Source organism: Erythranthe guttata, chromosome 2 (assembly GCF_056151865.1).
Source record: "Erythranthe guttata isolate IM_541 chromosome 2, IM_541, whole genome shotgun sequence".
NCBI lineage: Eukaryota > Viridiplantae > Streptophyta > Magnoliopsida > Lamiales > Phrymaceae > Erythranthe > Erythranthe guttata.
Window position 1 is genome coordinate 2,220,577 of NC_142534.1, and position 18,903 is coordinate 2,239,479.

Genomic DNA, 18,903 nt, shown 5'->3' on the forward strand with positions numbered 1-18,903 from the left:
TTACAAAAACACCCATCTATGTTTGGGTAATTACACAACCATCCCCTCAACTACGTATTGTCTTACACGTCCACCCTTACGGTGTTAAATTTATCTACTGAAGGAGTGGTTTTTCGAGGGTGGTTGTAATTACCTAAACATTAGGGGGTTTTTCGTAATTTGTCGAATAATGAATGATAGTTACATCACATGTGACATCTATACAAGGAATTTTTATCAAGATCCAAAATCACTCGGTTTCTTTTCTTTCTTTATTCTCTTATTTGATTTTCTTCTATAGAGTTGTACCATAATCTCAACTTTTTATTTTATTTGTGACAAAAATAAATATATTTTGTTAAATAATTAAATACAAAGATAATAAAATCCAGAACCTGCAGTATTGGATCAGAGTGGGTACAAAGAGAGCCATCTCTCAAACATGGCAAAACATTCTTTAGGCTTGTACTCTGGAGCTGTATGACCTGCACCCTGCAAATATATATATGTGTATATATATAATTTAATTTAATATTTATTAAGTTAATTTTATTATATTAATTTTTTTTGCACGAGTTTAAGTAAAAACCTTGACTGTAGCAAAGGTGATGTAGGCTTGATTGTTCTTGTATTTCTGTGTGTATCTGCAAAACGATTAAGTCAAACTTCAATAGTTCATACATTTTTTTTACGATTTCTAGACGGAATCTAAAAATCGAAAAAAACCGAACCCTGCAACTTGTCCGTTGGCAGTCCACGGCCTCCAGTCATCGTCAACGGTGAGATTTAATTCTCGTATCCATTTTAGAGTGCTCATGTAGGGTATAGACATGTCATGATCGCCACTGAAAAAACAAAGAGGACAATTTTAATTCAAAAGCATTATTAATAAATACAAATTATGGATTAGAAACTCGAGAGAAAATATATTAGATATAATCATATAAATCAATACTGTGTAGCTAATTAATAAGCAGCCCCCCACCTATATGCCAAGGCTTGAAAGCCTTTCTCGCTGAGAAGCCGATGATCTTCGAGAACACTTTCTACATCATACTCATAACTTAAGCTCTTATTGCATCTTTTCCAATCGGGTATTGTTCCCTAGTTTTTAATTCCAATTAACATAACGAAACACGAGGAATATATATATTTTTTTCTTAAATACTGGAAAAAAGATGTCAAACTTCAAAATTCTCGGTTTTTTTTTTCTTCGTATTACCTTTCTTATGTGAAGAGCTTCTTGGACAGTTTCATTATTCGCCCAAACGTAAGAGCTCGCATAATTATAATTCTGCAAACAAAATGACTATATATAAAAATAAAAATAAAAGGGAATATATGAAAGAATATGCGAGACAGAAAAGTAGAAATTACACGGCATAACGAGTCGTCTTGTGTGGACATGAATAGGACGTCGTCGACTGGATCATCTTCTACAAATAGTGGGCCCCGTTGAGAGTAATTAGGGTTTGGTGATAAGAATTTGCACTTCGGCTCCAGAATGTGGGGATTGTTGACAAGCTTTGTGCACTGCACTAAATATAAAAAGGAAGAACAAAAATATTTTACAGGTGCCATGTATATATGTTAAGTAAGAAAATAATTTAAGTGTTATCGACCTCATTAACAAGACGAAGAGCGTATTTGCATTCTATATTATCTGGATCCGGATTCACGTACTCTCCGAGACAGCTGCTTTTTGCTAGCTGAAATATTTTTCAACTACTTTATTACGATCGTATTATCCAAAAGTGTAAGTCATTAATCATCTAAAGACCATATAGTAAAAAAGGGAATGAAAATACCTCGAAATATTCATCGGATACGAGTCCCATTCTGTGAGCATAAGGAATCTTTTCATTGTCATCCTTATTTGCATCCGTCCTTGAATTACCAACAATGTATCCCTGGTTTAATTTTCTCAATAATTGTTATATTGGGTAACGAAGATTATATAATCGAAATTAAATGAATAAAAATAATAATATCATTTACTTGGAGTAACATTCGTGGCTGAAGTCCGGCTTCGTTACCTGGAATACGAGCACACACTATTGTCAGCTTAATCATGTAAAAAAACAAAAAAAAAAAAAAAAAATTATCATCAGAATTAATTATCTTGAAATGCAACCTTCTGATATGGCCCGAGCTACCATGGGAGTGATTTTGCCTCCGTAAGAGTCGCCAGCGATGTATAGGCGATTTTTTACAAATCTGGGGTGGAGTGACAACCACTGAATTTTCCAAAATGACGTTAGCCTAACTAAGATTAATTTCCACCGATTATAAATAATAGATAGAAATCGGTTTTATATAGCCGTCGATTTCCTCTAGGAAGAGAAAAAACGAAGTAAAAAGGACAAGGATTCTTATTAGAAACTAACTAACCTTCCTCAAGAATACGTAATTATCTTCTGTTGATTTAGTGTCGGACGTAGCGTAACTTTCTGATGTGTTGGTATAGGAGAATCCGGTTCCGACAGGGGAGTCTATGAATATAATGCTTGCGATCTATATATAATATGTATGTATGATTGCAAAAGGTAAAAGTCAAAACAATTGAAAGATGATGAACAAAGTAGCTGCTTCGAAATCGAACCTTTGTCCATGAATATGGATTTAAAGTGAAAGAAGGAAAGCTTCCATCGAAATCTACCACATCAAACGCCAACGGACCTGCAAATATATTTAAAATGAAATAAATCCAATTAATTTAGCCTGGATCTTGTTTTCAATTACTATTTTTCCTTAAATGTCAAACTTGTTCTACATCAAATATACCAGAACCTATGATGGCACAATAAATAAATCCAATTAATTTAGCCTGGATCTTGTTTTCAATTACCTAATATAGTTGGGATAATAGCTAAATCTATTTGGCAATTAAATCTACAAAATTCAATTTCTCTTGGGCAAAATGTCAAACACATTGCGGGCAGAAAGCTTTCTGCATGCGTCACTCAAATGCGGCGGCCAACAGCCACCACCACCACCGCCGCCGCCGACAATAGGCAACTTAAAAGCAGACAATGAAGCAGAGCTGCAGAGTTAGTAAGTATCAACAACAGAATTAAACTCACCGATTTCGTAAACGAGGCCGGAAAACCCAGAGCAACCGGGTCCGCCGGTGAGCCAAAAAATAAGAGGGTCCTTTCGCGGGTCTCGCTCCGATTCAACGAAGTAGTAGAACAGTTGAACTTCATCGTCATCTCCAACGCCAATGTACCTGATTCCAACAAAGTTGAAATGAGATCCACAGCAAATAAGTTAACAAGCAACAACTTCCATGGAAATTATATAGAAGAAAAAAAAAAAAAAAAAGAACCCGACCCGGTTTCGAGTTTGAAAGGCAGAGGTCCGGGATAACCGGGTAGGGTATTGACGGTGGACTGAGAAGCGGCGGCGGTGATCAGTAAAAGAAGCAGACAGTACGAACAAGTAGTGTTCATGTATTTAGCCATGATGCCTTTTGCTTTTAATTTTTCTGGTAAATATATTGCAAAATCATTATCCATTCGTTGACTATTCCAATGCCAATCATTCAATCCAAATTTTACAAATTTATTTATTTAATTTTTTTTATTTTTCTTCTAAATAGCCTCTTCAGTATATTTATACGAATAACTAGGGCTGAGACTGGGTTGGGTCGGTCGATTACCAGTCTAATAACCGACCCATCCGTCAAACCATTTTTGCTCAAATTTGAAAACCGTTGCCGACCCAACCTTTGTGGGTCGGTTGATGGTTGGCAACCGAATATTTGGTTACGAAATGGGTCGGTTGATGGTTTATACCCACCACCTAGTTCACTTCAAAAAAAAATTTTGGAGTAAAAATATCCACACTTTGCGTAATGCCACGGTGCGATCATCATTTATCAGTTCAAAATAATTAATAGCAATTTAACGAAAAAATATAATTAGGAAATTCAAAGTAATTTCAAACATGCACTAGAGATTTAGTGGAGTTTTGTGGGCTTTTTGTGCTTGGGCATAAAGAAACTGGTTGAAGATTTATGTCAATTTTTTTCCTTTGTTGATTGTTTTAAAATATTAAAATCCTAATTATTTTGATAATTTCAATAATCACGTAAGAAAACACGGCATTTATTTTATATTTTTAATAAAATTTTAATAGTATAGTTGTATAACCGATAATTATCGGTCAACCAACTTTTGATAATATTAGAAACCACCAACCGACCCATTACAAATGGGTTGGTTGAAATTTTTGACCCGATCTAATAGGTAGGTTAAAAATTGATTATCCACCTAAAAATATGGTCGGTAATAGATCGGTTTGTGGATAAAAACCAATCCAGTCCCTGCCCCACGAATAACCACTCACTACACGCGTATACAATTTGAACTTTATTAATTTATTTATTCTAGTACATATACTCAGTACCTCAGAGTTCTTAGCAAGCATCATCCCAACTCATTTGTATTTAAACCTCTATAAATTAATATGAACATGACTAATAAATTTTTATTAATTTAGTAAATATTAAAATATCAGACTAATAAGTTTGATATGTTTTCACCGAATCGTGATTGAGAGATATTATTATTTGCACGAGATTATTAATTTATCGAGGTTCTGCAATAAAATCCAAGTAACGAGAATTTTGTGATGAATGCGTAGTAAATTTAGAACCCAACTAAATATGGTAGGGATACAAATGTAAATTCGTAGCATTGTCAGCTTAATAGTTGAACTCGTCTGCCATGAATGAATGAGCTCGAGTGTAGAAACTCCTCTCCGTTTTAAATTATCTTCCATTTTGAAAAAAAGAAAAATGCATTAACTAATTTTCTCAAATTTGCATTTATTAATCCTTAGAAAAGAAATTAAAAATAATGATTAATTGAACAAATAATTAGTGGGGATGATATTCTGTCATATTATATTTTTTTTTCTAAAATTCATACATATGTATTAGTTTTTAAAATATATTTTTAAACAAGACTTAATATAAGCAGATGAATATGAAATCAGGCCCAAATCCATATAATGATTATGGACCTTAAATTCTTTGATCTAAAGCTATTGGGGCATTTCCTTTTGAAATTTAAGAGTTGCTAAGACAAAATTGAAATGGTTAATGGCTAATAATTTCTTTTATGATAAATTATTGAGAAAATTGTACAATAAGCTTTTCAATATGTACACCATTTTCATAATTAAAAAAAAAATGGCAAAATTACGGTCACCCCATAAATTCAGATTAAATTACGAAAAACTCCTTCAAATTTAGGCATTATAACCACTGGTTCAACTGTGAATTGTTTTACACGTCCAGCTTTACGATATCAAATTTACAAATTAAAAAAAGTGGTTATAATTACCAATAAAAAGAGTTTTTTTTTCTTTTTCCGTAATTTAATTTTAGCTCAGAAAAGTAACTTAATTTTAGCTCAGAAAAGTGACGCGTAATTTGTCCTCATTTTTTTTTTACATATATAATAATGTAATGTAATTTAAGAGTAGTTTTCTTTGTTAAATCCATGAATGAATATTATTATATTGAAGTGTCATTTTGCACCTGCTTCAATGTTTGCAACTGATTCATTCCTCTATTAGTAATTTTCAATATTCATCACTTCATAAACATTTCTAAACTTTTCTCTACATCTCCTTTTTCCTCACACCAACAACAATTATCATAATTAAAAATAAAAATAATAATAATAATTAAAAAAAAGGACCGAAACGGTTTCCTGGATTGAAATTAAACTCGCACCGACGAAACACAGAAATCGGCGACTTGAATAACAGAGTTCTGAATTCCTTTTGAGTATTAAAGTAATAAAATATTCAGAAAAAAAATAGAAATGATTACAGAAGAATCAAATCAAATGAAATCAAGGGAGTTGTTTCTTCCCTGGGCGATCGGCGGCTTTGAGAGTTTTGGTGATGATGTTTTTGGCCTTCCGGCTACGGATCTCGACCCTAACGCTTGCGCTCTTGTCCATCTTTACGTACGGCTTCTTTTTCGTTGATTTCTTCAACGATCTCACCTTCGATTTTATCGATTCCACTATATTCTCCAACTGAATCGCCATTTTTTATTTATTTATTGCTCCGAGTTAGTTTCTGTACGTGTGGATCGATTCGCTGCTGCTTTCTGTAGAGGACTGAGGTAGAATTTTTTCGATTGAGGCGGAGGAGAGAGCAAACAGACGGCGGCGTACGGCGGAGGAGGAAGAGCTGAGGGCGGAGAGGCAGAGGAGTGTGTGCTTTTTTGTAGAGAGAGAAAATGGTGCCAGCTGATTTTAAAGTCTGCTATTAGTAGCGGTATTTATGGATTGGAGGCTCCCTTGCGGCGTGCCTGCCAACGTTTTTGGTTCAACACGTTGACTATAGAGTTTTTTTTTTTTTTTTGGCAATATTCTATTTTTATACTCCAATTTTCATTCTTTTGTTGTTTAAATATTTCTATTTAATTATTTCCGATTGAATTGAAGAGATAAATGTAAAATCTGCGGTGAAAATATTATGACCAATGAATTGAATATGCAGAATCTAGGGAGCACCCGTATTTGTTGTAAGATAAAGGATGGAGTTTGGTATATTATTTAGTGATGGTCAATTATAAAATTAATTAAAAACAAATAGTAAATTTTAAGTGTGACGTATATTTTTAAATAAAATGAGACATTTGATCATTGGTTTATTGGTAGACGTCGTGATATTATGATGTAAATTGCAAGCGCGTGCAAGTAGTAAATCAAGTCGTTCTGAGTTTCCTCTTTCCAAACAAATTACATCAGGAGTGGCTTAATTGATGGAGTAATATGGACGCTTAAGGACTAGGGCTCAACTATTTTTGCTGAACACTTTTTAGATTGAATTCAAGGCACCCAATGCAATTTACATCTTTGCGTGGTTTAATGACTTTGTGAGAGCCTGATTTACAGGATACACATATTTGATAGCTGATTCTTTTGTTTATTAAAAGGAATGCGTGGCCAATATATACTGCTTTGCATTGGAAGTCAAAAGTAGTATGTAATAAGCCTTGTTAGCTTCAGCTTGACAACAATTGTCCACGTTGGGATGGGATGTCAGGGTATGAGCGACCCATAATAGAATGTAATAGGCACTTACGTGTGATATTCATTCGAGCAGTTTATGTGTGTAACGAAAAGCAATATTGATGGGCAAGGAAAAAAAAAAGTTTGAACTTGACGTACAACCCCGTCAATTTTGACAGCCACAAAATGTGTTGAACAACGGTCAATCACATCTTACTCCATAACCACAGCAGCTATATATGCTATTTTCAAGACCATATTTCTATTTTATTTTGAGAAAACATATGATCGCAAAATATTTGACAAAATAAAGAGAAATCATTTGTTTCTATTTATTATTATTATTATTATTATTATTATTATTATTATTATTATTATTATTATTATTATTATTATTATTATTATTATTATTATTATTATTATAAATAATAATAAATCAAAGAGAGAAAAAAACTGACAAACTTTATCAGCCACACATGTAATGCTGTCACCGTCCTCATAAATTAGAGTATAGTGTGATACCAAATATCCACAGTATTGACCTTGATTTCATATTTGAATATAATACACATGCATTACACACACCTTCAATTCATCAGTTGAATAATACTAATAAATACTCTATAATATAAAGTGACAGTGGCAGGGCTATTTAATTAAATTTGAAACTTTGAAATACTGCAAGCTTTTGGGCATCTAAGTCAAACCAATATCATAAATGCCCAAATGTTAGTAGTCACTTTGATCAAGGAAATTGATATACTATATAGTATTTTATGATAAAATCAAAACTTCAGACTGCAGCTTTGATCCGGAACTGATTCATCAGATGAAGAGTTTTCTTCTCTCTTTTAGAGCTAGCAAATATTTTTAGGGTAAATTACGAAAAAACCCCGAACACTTGCGACAAATTATGAAATACTCCCCCACATATCCGTAATTACTAAAATCCCCCTTACAATGTGATTTTTCGCGGAATCTTTTTGAGTCCAAGGAATATTTCACAAAAAATGCCAATAATACCCCTACAAACGTGGAATTTCTTCTATGCTACTTTTTAAAGGTAAAAATTACTCTTAAAGGGGTATAATACTAAAAAGTTGTAAATGAGTCATTATAAGAAGAATAAAGATTATGTTTAAAGACCCCCCGAGGGTAATTTTTATCTCCCAAAATTAGCATAAAGAAACGTTACGTTCACAACGGTAGAATCAACATTTTTTCGGGGAATATTCCCTGTAATAAAAAAGATTTCGTGAAAAATCACATCATAAGGGGGTAGGTGTAATATTGGAAAAAACGTCGGGGGAATTTTGGTAATTACAAATTAGTTGTGGGTGTTTTTCATGATTTAGCTCAAGTCCAGGGGGTTTTCCTAATTTACCCGTATTTTTATTTCAAAATACGGAAAAACAATCTTCTCAAGACTTTAAAAAACCCAAAAAAAAAATGATCAATAAGCTTATGATATCCAACTAAGTTTACTGGTGATGATACAAATTAATAATAATATATATAAAAAAATGAAGTTTATTGATGAAGTATTTCTAATCTTAATCTACAAATATTTCATTGACTTTGACTCAGGGACTAAAAGATGGAACGCAGAAGGTTCATAACTGCAGACTTTTGTAACTACAAATACGTACCCATAATCCTAAATTTCAATGTTAACCAAGACTTTTGTGAACGAAAACCAAGTTTGAATACATGCACAATTAGCCGAGGCCACACTGACTAAAGAACTTTAAACACCTCGATTTTTACCTATTAATTAAATGCAAATTAAATTAAAGACTTCGAATAGATTACCTTTTAATCGAAACTAGTGAATCCCCCTATCACCTTAGAAATACCGAGGAACCTAATTTTCAATGAGCATGCAACAATAAAATCTAGAACCGAATCTTTATCCAAAACAAAATTGCGTTGTGACAAGTTGACCCCACGAATGTGATATAAGCCACAACCATAATTAACGGAAATAAAGTGACAATGTATTGAGTATAGACTCTTACAGAGAAAAGAAGCCAAAACCTTGATTAGTGGGAGCAAAACCGTTGTAAACCTCCAATTTCCTGCAAATAAAGTGAATGAGTTTAGGAGAAAATCGAGGAAGTTGCAGCTAATCTTGAAAAGGCATAACAACAAATTGGTCACGAATTTGAATCATTTAAATTCTTGTCCTGGTGTATAACCAGAGATAAAAGACAATGAAATGACATGCCGAATAAAGAAATTCAACCTAGATCAAACTGACCAACATTAAGGTAACTTAAAAAATGATACCACCAGAGTAAAGTTACAACCCAATAATGCAAAAAAGCAGGAAACTATTTCGATTAAGAATTGAACTTGTTCGATAAAAATGATACTGAGCAAGATTTTCCTACAATTAGATTCTGGTATCGTACAAGGTTTTGATTCAACAATACAGTTCAGTTCGCGAGCATTAAATTCATTCCAGTAGAAACTAAGGTTTAAATTTAGATTGATGGAGTTGATTGTAAGGATTCCAATCCTTGTAATAAATACTTAAGCTCCCGTAACGAGTTATATTTTCAGTCATTATGATGGATTTGAAAATAAAATCCACATAATATCCAGTCATTAGAAATCCTTCTTTCAACTCATCCTCTTAAATTTAAATGTAACCTAAAATTGCCAAACCTAGGCCACTTGCTCTAGCATGGTAAACTGAGGTACCTGGTTTGGTCCTAACATCAGGGTTCTTTGCCTGGTCATATCAAATACATTATTTTAGATATTTTTGGCACTTATTATTTCTAGAATTCATTAATTAATTTCCCGAGAAAAAAATCAGCTGCCAAAAAGCAATAAAATTAAAATGATTGGATGCAAGAAATAGATGTTAATAACTATCAAGAAGAACATAAAAGCTTACCTGAAGTGTGGTTAACTGGTGACTGTTTCCTGGGAGTCGGACCATAGCATCAGAGTTGAAAGGAGAGCCATTGCAGCAGTTTCAACACGTAGTCGATGTGGGCCCAGACCAGTAGCAATTGCACCAGCCTCCGTTATGGATTTCAACTCCTTCTCAGAGAAGTCTAAGTATACCAGGGTTTTTTTTTTCAGTAAACTTGATCTTGAGTAGTCAAAGCTCTCCACGCACAAGCAATAATCATTTCATTTAAAATAATGAAAACGGGTCATAGGGAGATGGAATCTCTAAATTTAATGATCTTTGATGCATCAAAAGTAAGAAATCTTGATGTTTTTAATACTTATCCTTTTATATTACCCAAAGTCTTTATAAAGCCTTTTTTTTTTTGTGATACTTTCATTCACGTCAGAGAATTCTCGTAACTTCTATTTCTTAAGGTCTTGCAGGTATTCTGATTTTTTTTAAATACATACTGCAACAAGTGACTATTTTGGAGATGTACTACATGTTTTAGCTTTTCAATCAAGAATCCTCCTAAAGGTTTTGCAAAGTATGTTCTGTACACAACATGATACAAAACTAAAGGTTTTGCAAGCTCAGAGATAAAGATACTTAAATGGTGAAGTATCCAAAATATTTTGAATTTTTTTTCCGAGAAGAATCACGGATGACGAGAATTAGACTTTTTTCAGGAAAAATAATGGGGATGTACATAGAAAGAAATGGCCACAAACCTCCTTCTGGTCCAATTATAATGACTCCAGTCTGTTCTTTCCTTAAAGAACTCAATGTATTAAAAACAGGAGTAGCCTCTGCTACAGCCACAAAGGATAATCTTGACTGAGCTACCTAAATAGAAATATAGGGAGAAAATCATAAAACCCCACATGAAACGGAAGAGAGAAAATGGTTATCTTAAATTTTCCATCTAAAGAAAACAAGTCACTGCCACAAATTTAAACAAGTTCAAAGTGATCGTTGAATTATGAGGGTATATGAGATATTTACCAGAGGTAGAAGTTCCTCTACTCCAATAGGAGGCTTCAAACTCATTTCATGTAAACGCTGACCTACACGAGAAGTAGTATTGATGGACGATAAAAATATCAAATCATCTGATCACAATAATGATTTGAAATGAGCCAAATATGTAAAGAAAACAATTTACATTGTTTTGCTGCAGCCAGAATAACTCTCTGCAGCCTGTCTACCCTATTTTCCGATATTGACTGAGAACGCTCCGTTAATAAAGGTGTCACGCTGGATGCTCCAAGCTCCTATGATGCATAGATTGAAAGAAAAGGAAATCAATAATTTCACATAAAAAATAAATAAAAAAGATATCACAATCTCAAGCAATGAAATAACATACAGTACATTTCTCGACTAGCCAATCAGCTCTGCCTCCCTTTAACGTGCCTTAAAGGGAACAATTTAAAAGAGTTATAGTCTTATAGAAGCCAAGGAGCAGAAAAATGCATCGGAAGGGAAAAGTATTGATACTATTGAAACTCACTAAAAGCAGCAAAAATATGCCACTGTGTGTTCTGTGGAGAAACTAATTTTGGGTTCTCCAGCGCTTCAAAATCTACCCCTATCCGATCAATCTTCTCTATGCGCCCTTCAACCAAACCTCCCTTCCCATTAAATAACTCTACCCTTGCAAAACAGAAAATCTAGGTTAATAAAGTCGTACTCGTACAACAAGTACAGAAAACCTAGATGATAAACTGATAATACGAGAGAGGAGCTCATGTATGGCCGATAAATCCTGCAAAACTTTGTCACTTGCATGTATGTTTGCCAATTACAAAACCTTAATTCCCGAGCTAAACATTTCAGTGAAAACTTATGTGGAACTTCCATATTATAAAACCACGACATAAAACCTTTCATCTTAAATTTATTTTTTCATAGAGTATTAAATTACTGTAAACCCTCCCCAAATCGTTCACGAGAACAAAATAACATACTTATAGAGTATGGAAAATGCTTATATTAAACCAACACAAAAGACATCACTGTATTTTATCTTAACTCGATCAATTGCATTAATAATTTCCGTCTTCACTCCTATTCCTCAATTGCACACATCAATCCCAAACCAATAGATAGCGGATCTTACGCCAATAAAATAACAACAGTTAATAATTCAACAATATCTCTCTCTCTCTCTCTTTCTCTCTGTTCTTCCATCTTTCTCTCTCTATCTTCTCAATTTCTACCTATGTTGCTCATAATTCTACATTATATTCTGTTTACCCATAATTATCATAAATAAATAAATCAAAATACAAAGAGTAGCCGGATAGTAAACGAAGCCATACCTATCGTTGATTCCTAACCTCAGAACCTTGGTCATGTGCCAGAATTCATCGCCTTTCACGCGTACAACACCACCCTGAAAATATTATCAACTCCGCTTAAAAATACAGATTCCACGCGTGTATACATACATACACATTCAAAAATACAAAAACAAAAAAGCGAAGAGGTAAATAAATGTGCCTTGTAAGGAGGTAGGGTTTCGGAGAAGAAGCGAGGAAGGCCTCCCCGTGACTGATTGGCATAATCTGAAGACGATGATGATGATGATGATGATGATGATGATGATGATGAGAAAGCCCGCAGATTCAAATGCAACGGAGAGACGTTCAGTAGGCTGATTAACCTAGGACTACACCCTAGGGTTTGCATGGGCGAAACTCCGCCTTCCCCCGCCGGCGAGGTTTATCGACCGGGAATTTCTGATTTTCTGAAGAGGGCTTTACTTTTTTTTCAGGATACGGGTTTCAATTTTCTCTCCTAGTCTACTCCCACTACCATTGTCCAATTAAATCGCTAAAGAAAAATAGCGACATTTGACCTCAATGACTAAGAGCAACTCCAAATATTAAAATGAAGCATCAAACAATCAATTAATTGATGCTTTGATACTTTTAAAAAACTCATATGCTTCAATCCATAGATATTAAATAAATTATTATCCATTTTTCATTAAAATTTATTGAGATTTTATTTATTTATTTCTGTGAAATATTTTCATTTTAGGGAATCAAAATGGTAATTTTGTAATTTAATACTCTATTTGATTCTCACTGCTCTAAGTTTCAATAAGTGTAAGCGTATACAGCTACCCGAGATATGGTTAAATTACAAAAAAAAAAAAAAAACTCTCATGTTGAAGTAATTAAAATTATCCTTGAAATATGGTCAAATAAAAAAAAAAAAAAAAAACCCTCATGTTTGGTTAATAACAAGTACCTTCAACTATGAATTTTCTTACATGTCCACTTTTATGTTGTAATTTTCTAGATTCCGTGAAATGGTCTCTTGTTTGTACTCGTTTTGTGCAAAAATGCAATTTCTGACGCATCACAATCTGTTATATACAAGCCAAAAAAACACATCTTATCATTATCTTGCTTCAAAATGTTGACCTCGAATGAGATAAAACGTGTACAGGCTTGAGAATATTCCATTCCCCTAAATTTTACGCCACAAATGGTGGACGTATAACAAGATTCATAGTTGAAAAGTAGTTGTAATTACCCAAACATGAGGGAGATTTTCGTAATTTGACATTACCTCAAGAGGTGACCGTAATTTACCCTAATTATAACTAGAATTTTTTTTTACTCTACTCAACATTGTTTTTTGTTTAATTTTGAGGCAAAATTAAACAAAATTGAACTATTAATCAATTATTGGTTTATCCACCATAGGCCCAACAACCGCTTTACAAATGCCCAATGGGCTATGGGCAACAAAAAGAGTTGGTGAAATTGAACTATTCACCCACCAACCTCCATTGAGGCAAAGCATCAAACACTTAATCTTCACTGTCATCACCACCACCACCGCCGCCATCTCCCTCGTATCCACCGCCCATTTCACAAATCCTATCCCAAACTTCTTTCACCACCGGCAAAACCGACAACCTGGGCTGCCGGAACAGCAAGAACTCCACCCCTTTCAACTCCTTTTTCATCTCCGCCAAGCCCACCGCTGTTGCCATCTCCCCCACCGCCTTCACGTCCACCGCGCCGCCTCCCTCCTCCTCCTCCTCGTACCACTCCCGCACGACCTCGACCACTCCGACCACGCGGCGGAACTTGGCGCCGGAGTGATAGAAGAAGCACAAGTCCCCCGCGGCCATGGACTTCATGTACTTCTGCGCCTGCTTGTTCTTCACACCGTCCCACTTCGACAGGCCTCCGTTCGCCGCCTGATCGTCCCACGACCACTCCCCCGCCTCCGTTTTCAGTAGCCAGTAATTATTCTCCTTTTCCATTTTTTTTTTCACGCCACTCAGTTTTTCTATTTCGCCCTCGGATATTTTAAATGGAGAGGAGAAGCTCTTACGGCGGGAAGTGTGGCTAATATTAATAGGTTTTGGCGCCAAATATATTTTCTATATTCCAATTAAATTCATTACACTTCTTGTTTTTATAATCAATTAAATAATATTTTCGTAGCAAAAATTATTATATAAAAAATAAACCTTTATTTTCAAAAGGCACTAGTTGATTTATAATAGAGGAAATAAATTAAAATATTTCATCATATTATTTCATTATATCCCACTCTATATAAATAAACACTTTAATGAATAATCCAATATTGACAAACCAAAAAAAATTAAACTATTGATGAAGTACACCCAAATTACCATCCAAGATTCCAATCCATACATACACAACCAATTTACTATCCAATCCATATATACACACAACCAAAAATTTTAAAAATTTTAAAAAGTTACCGGGCGATTTTTTCAAGAATGTACAGAGATTAGTATCGTAGAATATGAAATGACGATCTGAAATATTAACCATGGCTTTGCTTTCGTTTATGTGTGTAAATATAATCAATGTGAGCATCGAGCGTTCTCCTCATCAAGCACTCGTCTTCCCCGAGCCCAACGCACCTATCTCGATCTACTGCATCCACCTTCTGCACTTCATTTTCCTAACTCCAAAAATCACAACAATAAATATTCAATTAACTCAAATGAATATATATAAACATACAACACATCACCACATTATACACGCGCGTAAAAAAATATGTGCGTGTTTGCAGAACTCACCCCATGACGAGTCTCCATTGGAGTCACGTCATGAAACGTCGGGTCGGGCCGGGCTAGAACACAAGGGAATGCTACAAGTAGGAACATGATGGTAATTGTCATTGCCTTGCCCATTTTCTCTTTCAATCTGTTTTTTTTTTCTTTCTTTCAAAGTTATAGATTGGAATTGATTTTTTTCTTCTAAAAAATATCTTATAGTAAATATGAGAGGGGCAAAGATGTCATTAAAGTATGAACCGGCCAACACCATATAAATATAGTTGGAAGATCAAATTGGGGTGGCTGGTTTTTAAGCAGCCAAGCTACAAAAATGGTGAGCCTTTATTTCATGGGGAGATTCGAAAATTTTGAAAACAATCTAAATATTATTATTAATTATTATCATACATTTACAAAACAATATACAAATTTCGAAGTACATATACACACAATATATGTATGTATACACACACATTACTTAAAAATCTCCCCTAAAAAATGGCCCCCCAAAATATGAACTATAGAAGGTGCCTCCTCCATTGGGGAAAAGAGTGAGGAAACATATCAAGAAGAGCACACAACCCCAAGCGAAACGGTCATCACCCAACGGGGTAATTTCGTCTTTTGCCGGAATCTCGTCTCCCCCTCGAAAGAAGGTAGCGAAAAGCCCCCACGCCAAACAAAGCACACTGCCACTTAATCCACCGATGCCAAGCAAAAGAGATGTTGTGAAAGACAGTAAAGTGGCCGTACTTCTTCCGAACATAGCTTGAGCAATTCGCCCGCCTTCGAGTCTTCCACACGGGAGCAAGTTTAGTGACGTAACCACCATGCCTACAAAAAAAAGAAAAAAATAATTATAATAAAAAAGGGATAACTAGAAAATTTAAGGTCGTCATAAAAAAATGTCCAAGAAAAGTTAGTGATTGACCAGTGGCAGAGCCAGCATAGAGCCATTGAGGGGCCATGGCCCCCCACCCTTTTTTCAAAAAAATATTAATTTATAAATATAGATTATTTGTTATTTTTCGAGCAGTAGAGTATTGTGGGGCCCGCTATTAATTACGATAAGGCAAGGTCATAGAAATATGATTACCTAACAATCCGGCAAAAGCAAGGGGATCAACGGGCACTCCCACACCTTCGACTGCATAGGGAAGCACATTTCCAAGATCGTCGGTGTAAGGTCCAATCACATATTGGATGAACGAAAGAAGAGGATTATTGTAAAAAAATTGAGGCCTTATATACCTAAAGAAAAAAAAAAAAAATTAATTAACAACCTTAAACACCATGTGAGACCATTATTAAAAAAAAAAAAAAAGACGGGATTTCATACAGTGCGTTATCACCCCCGTTGAAACTACCGTCGGCTATAAAAGCAGCAACTGCAAGAACCAACGAAGTTATATACGCGCTAGCGGTTCTTGCTACAGGAATATCGAATAGAGCTTTTTTATTAGGCAGCAAAGACTCGTAGTTGTTCATGACACCTAGGCACCCTGTCCAGCTGGACGGAACTAGAAACGACGGGCTTAATTTAACTCCGTAACGGGCTGCAGTTACTCTCGTGGCAATCTGAAAAAAAAAAACCAAAACGGATAAAAATGTTATCGAAAAATTTGACACGTGTGCTTTCAAAAAATTTTAACGGCGAACGTAGTAGTGTAGTACCTCGGAAACTGCTAAAATGGTCACGAATCCACCAAAGAGAGGTGCCACGTTAGCTAGGTAGTCATCGATGGTTGCATCGGGCTTGAGGAATAATCCACTTGTCAAAGCGATTGTGCCGAAAGTTGTAACGGATAATGCTATGGCACTAAGGTAACCCCATGGGGTACTTAGTTTTGTGGATTCGAATTGGAGATCCATTTCGGATTTGGGTTGCACCACACATGCCTAAAAAATGAGAAACGGGCACCGGATTAAGAATATTGTTAAGTACCTATACCTAATGAATAAAACTATAAATTAATACAGCCGGGACTAGGAAAATTCTATTAATTTAGCGAATTATTAAATTATCGAGTTAATAATTTAATACGTTCTCACCGAGTCGGGACCGAATGAAACTATTATTTAATGGAGGTTATTATTTTATTGAGTATTAATTTATCGAGGTTCTACTGTACATAGCGACTAACATTTATTCATCAATTTCTAAACAATGGAAGAATTAAAATTTTATTCATGGGGCCAAATTTTGTTTAATTATACTATCTTCTACTTGAAGTTTCTCATAATATGCGTCTTTTTCTTGTTCCGTAATGATGCAGTGATTACTATTTTTTTGCTCAAATTCGACCTTATAAGTTACTTTTAATTTGTCAAGAGTAATTAGTGGAAATAAAATTAATAGAAACGGTGTTTTTTTTTCCTAAAATCAACGCACATTTATTAGTTTTCTTAATACACGTGAACTACCCTAAAACCGTAAAACGACAGTTATTATGAAACAGACGGAGTACCTGTTTTGTGATATTATTAGTTTTCTCCTCCATGAACCACACAACAACATCTCTCTCCGCAGCTTCCGATAATTTCTTCTCCAATTTAGGTATCACTTCTTCGACCGGTTTCCTCAAATTCCCAACGAAAATCCCACCATCTCCGAATCTCCTAACATCCGTCGCGAAGAACGAATCGAACCCGAAACAGCTCCTCAACTGCATTTCACAATCCACCAAAACAAGTATACAAACACTCAAATCATTAATAATGTGTACTCCAAACAAATTTTTTTTCGACGAAAACAAAAATGTACAATACCTTGTTAAGATCAAGAGCCTTGAATTTCTTTTCTGCTTCCTCCAATCTCTGCTTCTCTCTCCACAAACTATCGCGGACCGCATTTTTAAGGAAACCGAGTAAAGGGTTGTCGGTTCTTTCTTGATCCTCAAGCTGTTTGAGTTTTCTATCAGCCCTTTTCTTCTCGAGCTTTATAGCAGCCTCAATTGAAGGATTCCCCATGAAATTCTTGAACTCCTCGTCGGTTTTCCAATCCGTTTCTTGCAGATTCTCTCTCTCCTCCACGTCATCATCAAAATCACCATTGATATGTTGGAGATTTTTTTGGTCCTCAACAGACACAGAGGAGGAAGAGGGCTCGTCTGTATTCTCAGCTTTCGCGGAAAAATTCAATCTTTTGCGCGAAAAAATCGTGGATTGGGGGATAGGGTTTCTTGAAAATGGTGGTGGAATACGAAATTGGTTTTGGGGGATAGGGTTTGTTGAAAAGGGATGCGGGGTGAAGAGAGCAGCTGCCATTGGAAGCTGGTGGAAAATGATCTGAGTTTCGAGCTGGAGAGTGAATACATGGTGTAACAATGGCAGGCTTTTTAGCGAAGGTGGTGACGTGTCTGGAAAGTTGGAGGAGTTTCTGGAGTGTGTATAGGTGTATGTATATATGGGCAGATTGAAGGTAGTGACAGAAGAGAAGAACTGAGAATTTTCGGAGAAATTTTGAAGGATTTAATTGTGTGGCGGATGAGTTTTCTTGAGGAGTTTGATTTGATTGAGACCGTTAAATAATTAATTTATAAAAACTGTTGGGCCACAAGGTAATTAAGCTTTTATGTTGGGCCAAAAAGTAGTTAACCTCTCGTTTTGAGTCAAAAAGTAATTAATCTCTCGTTTTGGACCAAACAGTAATTAACCTTTTGTTTTGGGGCAAAAAGTAGTTAACCTTTTATTTTGGGACAGAAATAATTATCTTTTAATTGTGGGCCAAAAAGTAATTAACCTTTTATTTTGGGCCAATAAGTAATTAACCGTTTAATGTGGGCCATAAAGTAATTAACCTTTTATTTTGGGGCAAAAAGTAATTAATCTTTTATTATGAGTGACAAAGTAAATTAACCTTTTATTTTGGGCTAAAAAAGTAATAAACGTGAATATTTCTCATCACG

The 18,903-nt window shown here is 34.9% G+C and overlaps 5 protein-coding genes across 5 annotated transcripts; all 5 read right to left on the reverse strand.

Annotated features, from left to right (window-relative positions):
* Positions 1 to 282: 282 nt before the first annotated feature.
* On the reverse strand, positions 283 to 3,543 carry LOC105957469 (serine carboxypeptidase-like 18). Its single transcript, XM_012981388.2, has 14 exons — positions 3,313 to 3,543; positions 3,063 to 3,208; positions 2,582 to 2,658; positions 2,371 to 2,493; positions 2,114 to 2,216; positions 1,978 to 2,015; positions 1,788 to 1,889; positions 1,602 to 1,688; positions 1,357 to 1,512; positions 1,202 to 1,273; positions 965 to 1,083; positions 711 to 824; positions 569 to 623; positions 283 to 471 (listed from the first exon to the last, which is right to left on the reverse strand). The coding sequence occupies exons 1-14, from the start codon at positions 3,495 to 3,497 to the stop codon at positions 388 to 390; spliced, it is 1,461 nt and encodes a 486-aa protein (XP_012836842.2). The 5' UTR covers positions 3,498 to 3,543; the 3' UTR covers positions 283 to 387.
* A 2,133-nt stretch (positions 3,544 to 5,676) lies between these two features.
* Positions 5,677 to 6,308, reverse strand: LOC105957472 (uncharacterized). Its single transcript, XM_012981392.2, has one exon. It carries the CDS (start codon positions 6,045 to 6,047, stop codon positions 5,847 to 5,849), a length of 201 nt encoding a protein of 66 aa, XP_012836846.1. The 5' UTR covers positions 6,048 to 6,308; the 3' UTR covers positions 5,677 to 5,846.
* A 2,602-nt stretch (positions 6,309 to 8,910) lies between these two features.
* Positions 8,911 to 12,812, reverse strand: LOC105957471 (methyltransferase). Its single transcript, XM_012981391.2, has 9 exons — positions 12,433 to 12,812; positions 12,252 to 12,325; positions 11,441 to 11,583; positions 11,297 to 11,343; positions 11,093 to 11,201; positions 10,933 to 10,994; positions 10,659 to 10,773; positions 9,925 to 10,087; positions 8,911 to 9,097 (listed from the first exon to the last, which is right to left on the reverse strand). Exons 1-8 carry the CDS (start codon positions 12,619 to 12,621, stop codon positions 9,936 to 9,938), a joined length of 891 nt encoding a protein of 296 aa, XP_012836845.1. The 5' UTR covers positions 12,622 to 12,812; the 3' UTR covers positions 8,911 to 9,097; positions 9,925 to 9,935.
* A 502-nt stretch (positions 12,813 to 13,314) lies between these two features.
* Positions 13,315 to 14,330, reverse strand: LOC105957397 (thymocyte nuclear-like protein). The gene has a single exon (XM_012981319.2). It carries the CDS (start codon positions 14,216 to 14,218, stop codon positions 13,757 to 13,759), a length of 462 nt encoding a protein of 153 aa, XP_012836773.2. The 5' UTR covers positions 14,219 to 14,330; the 3' UTR covers positions 13,315 to 13,756.
* A 1,031-nt stretch (positions 14,331 to 15,361) lies between these two features.
* Positions 15,362 to 18,474, reverse strand: EGY3 (ethylene-dependent gravitropism-deficient and yellow-green-like 3). The gene is made up of 6 exons (XM_012981387.2): positions 17,765 to 18,474; positions 17,464 to 17,661; positions 16,670 to 16,894; positions 16,335 to 16,573; positions 16,092 to 16,246; positions 15,362 to 15,829 (listed from the first exon to the last, which is right to left on the reverse strand). Exons 1-6 carry the CDS (start codon positions 18,260 to 18,262, stop codon positions 15,474 to 15,476), a joined length of 1,671 nt encoding a protein of 556 aa, XP_012836841.1. The 5' UTR covers positions 18,263 to 18,474; the 3' UTR covers positions 15,362 to 15,473.
* Positions 18,475 to 18,903: the final 429 nt, after the last annotated feature.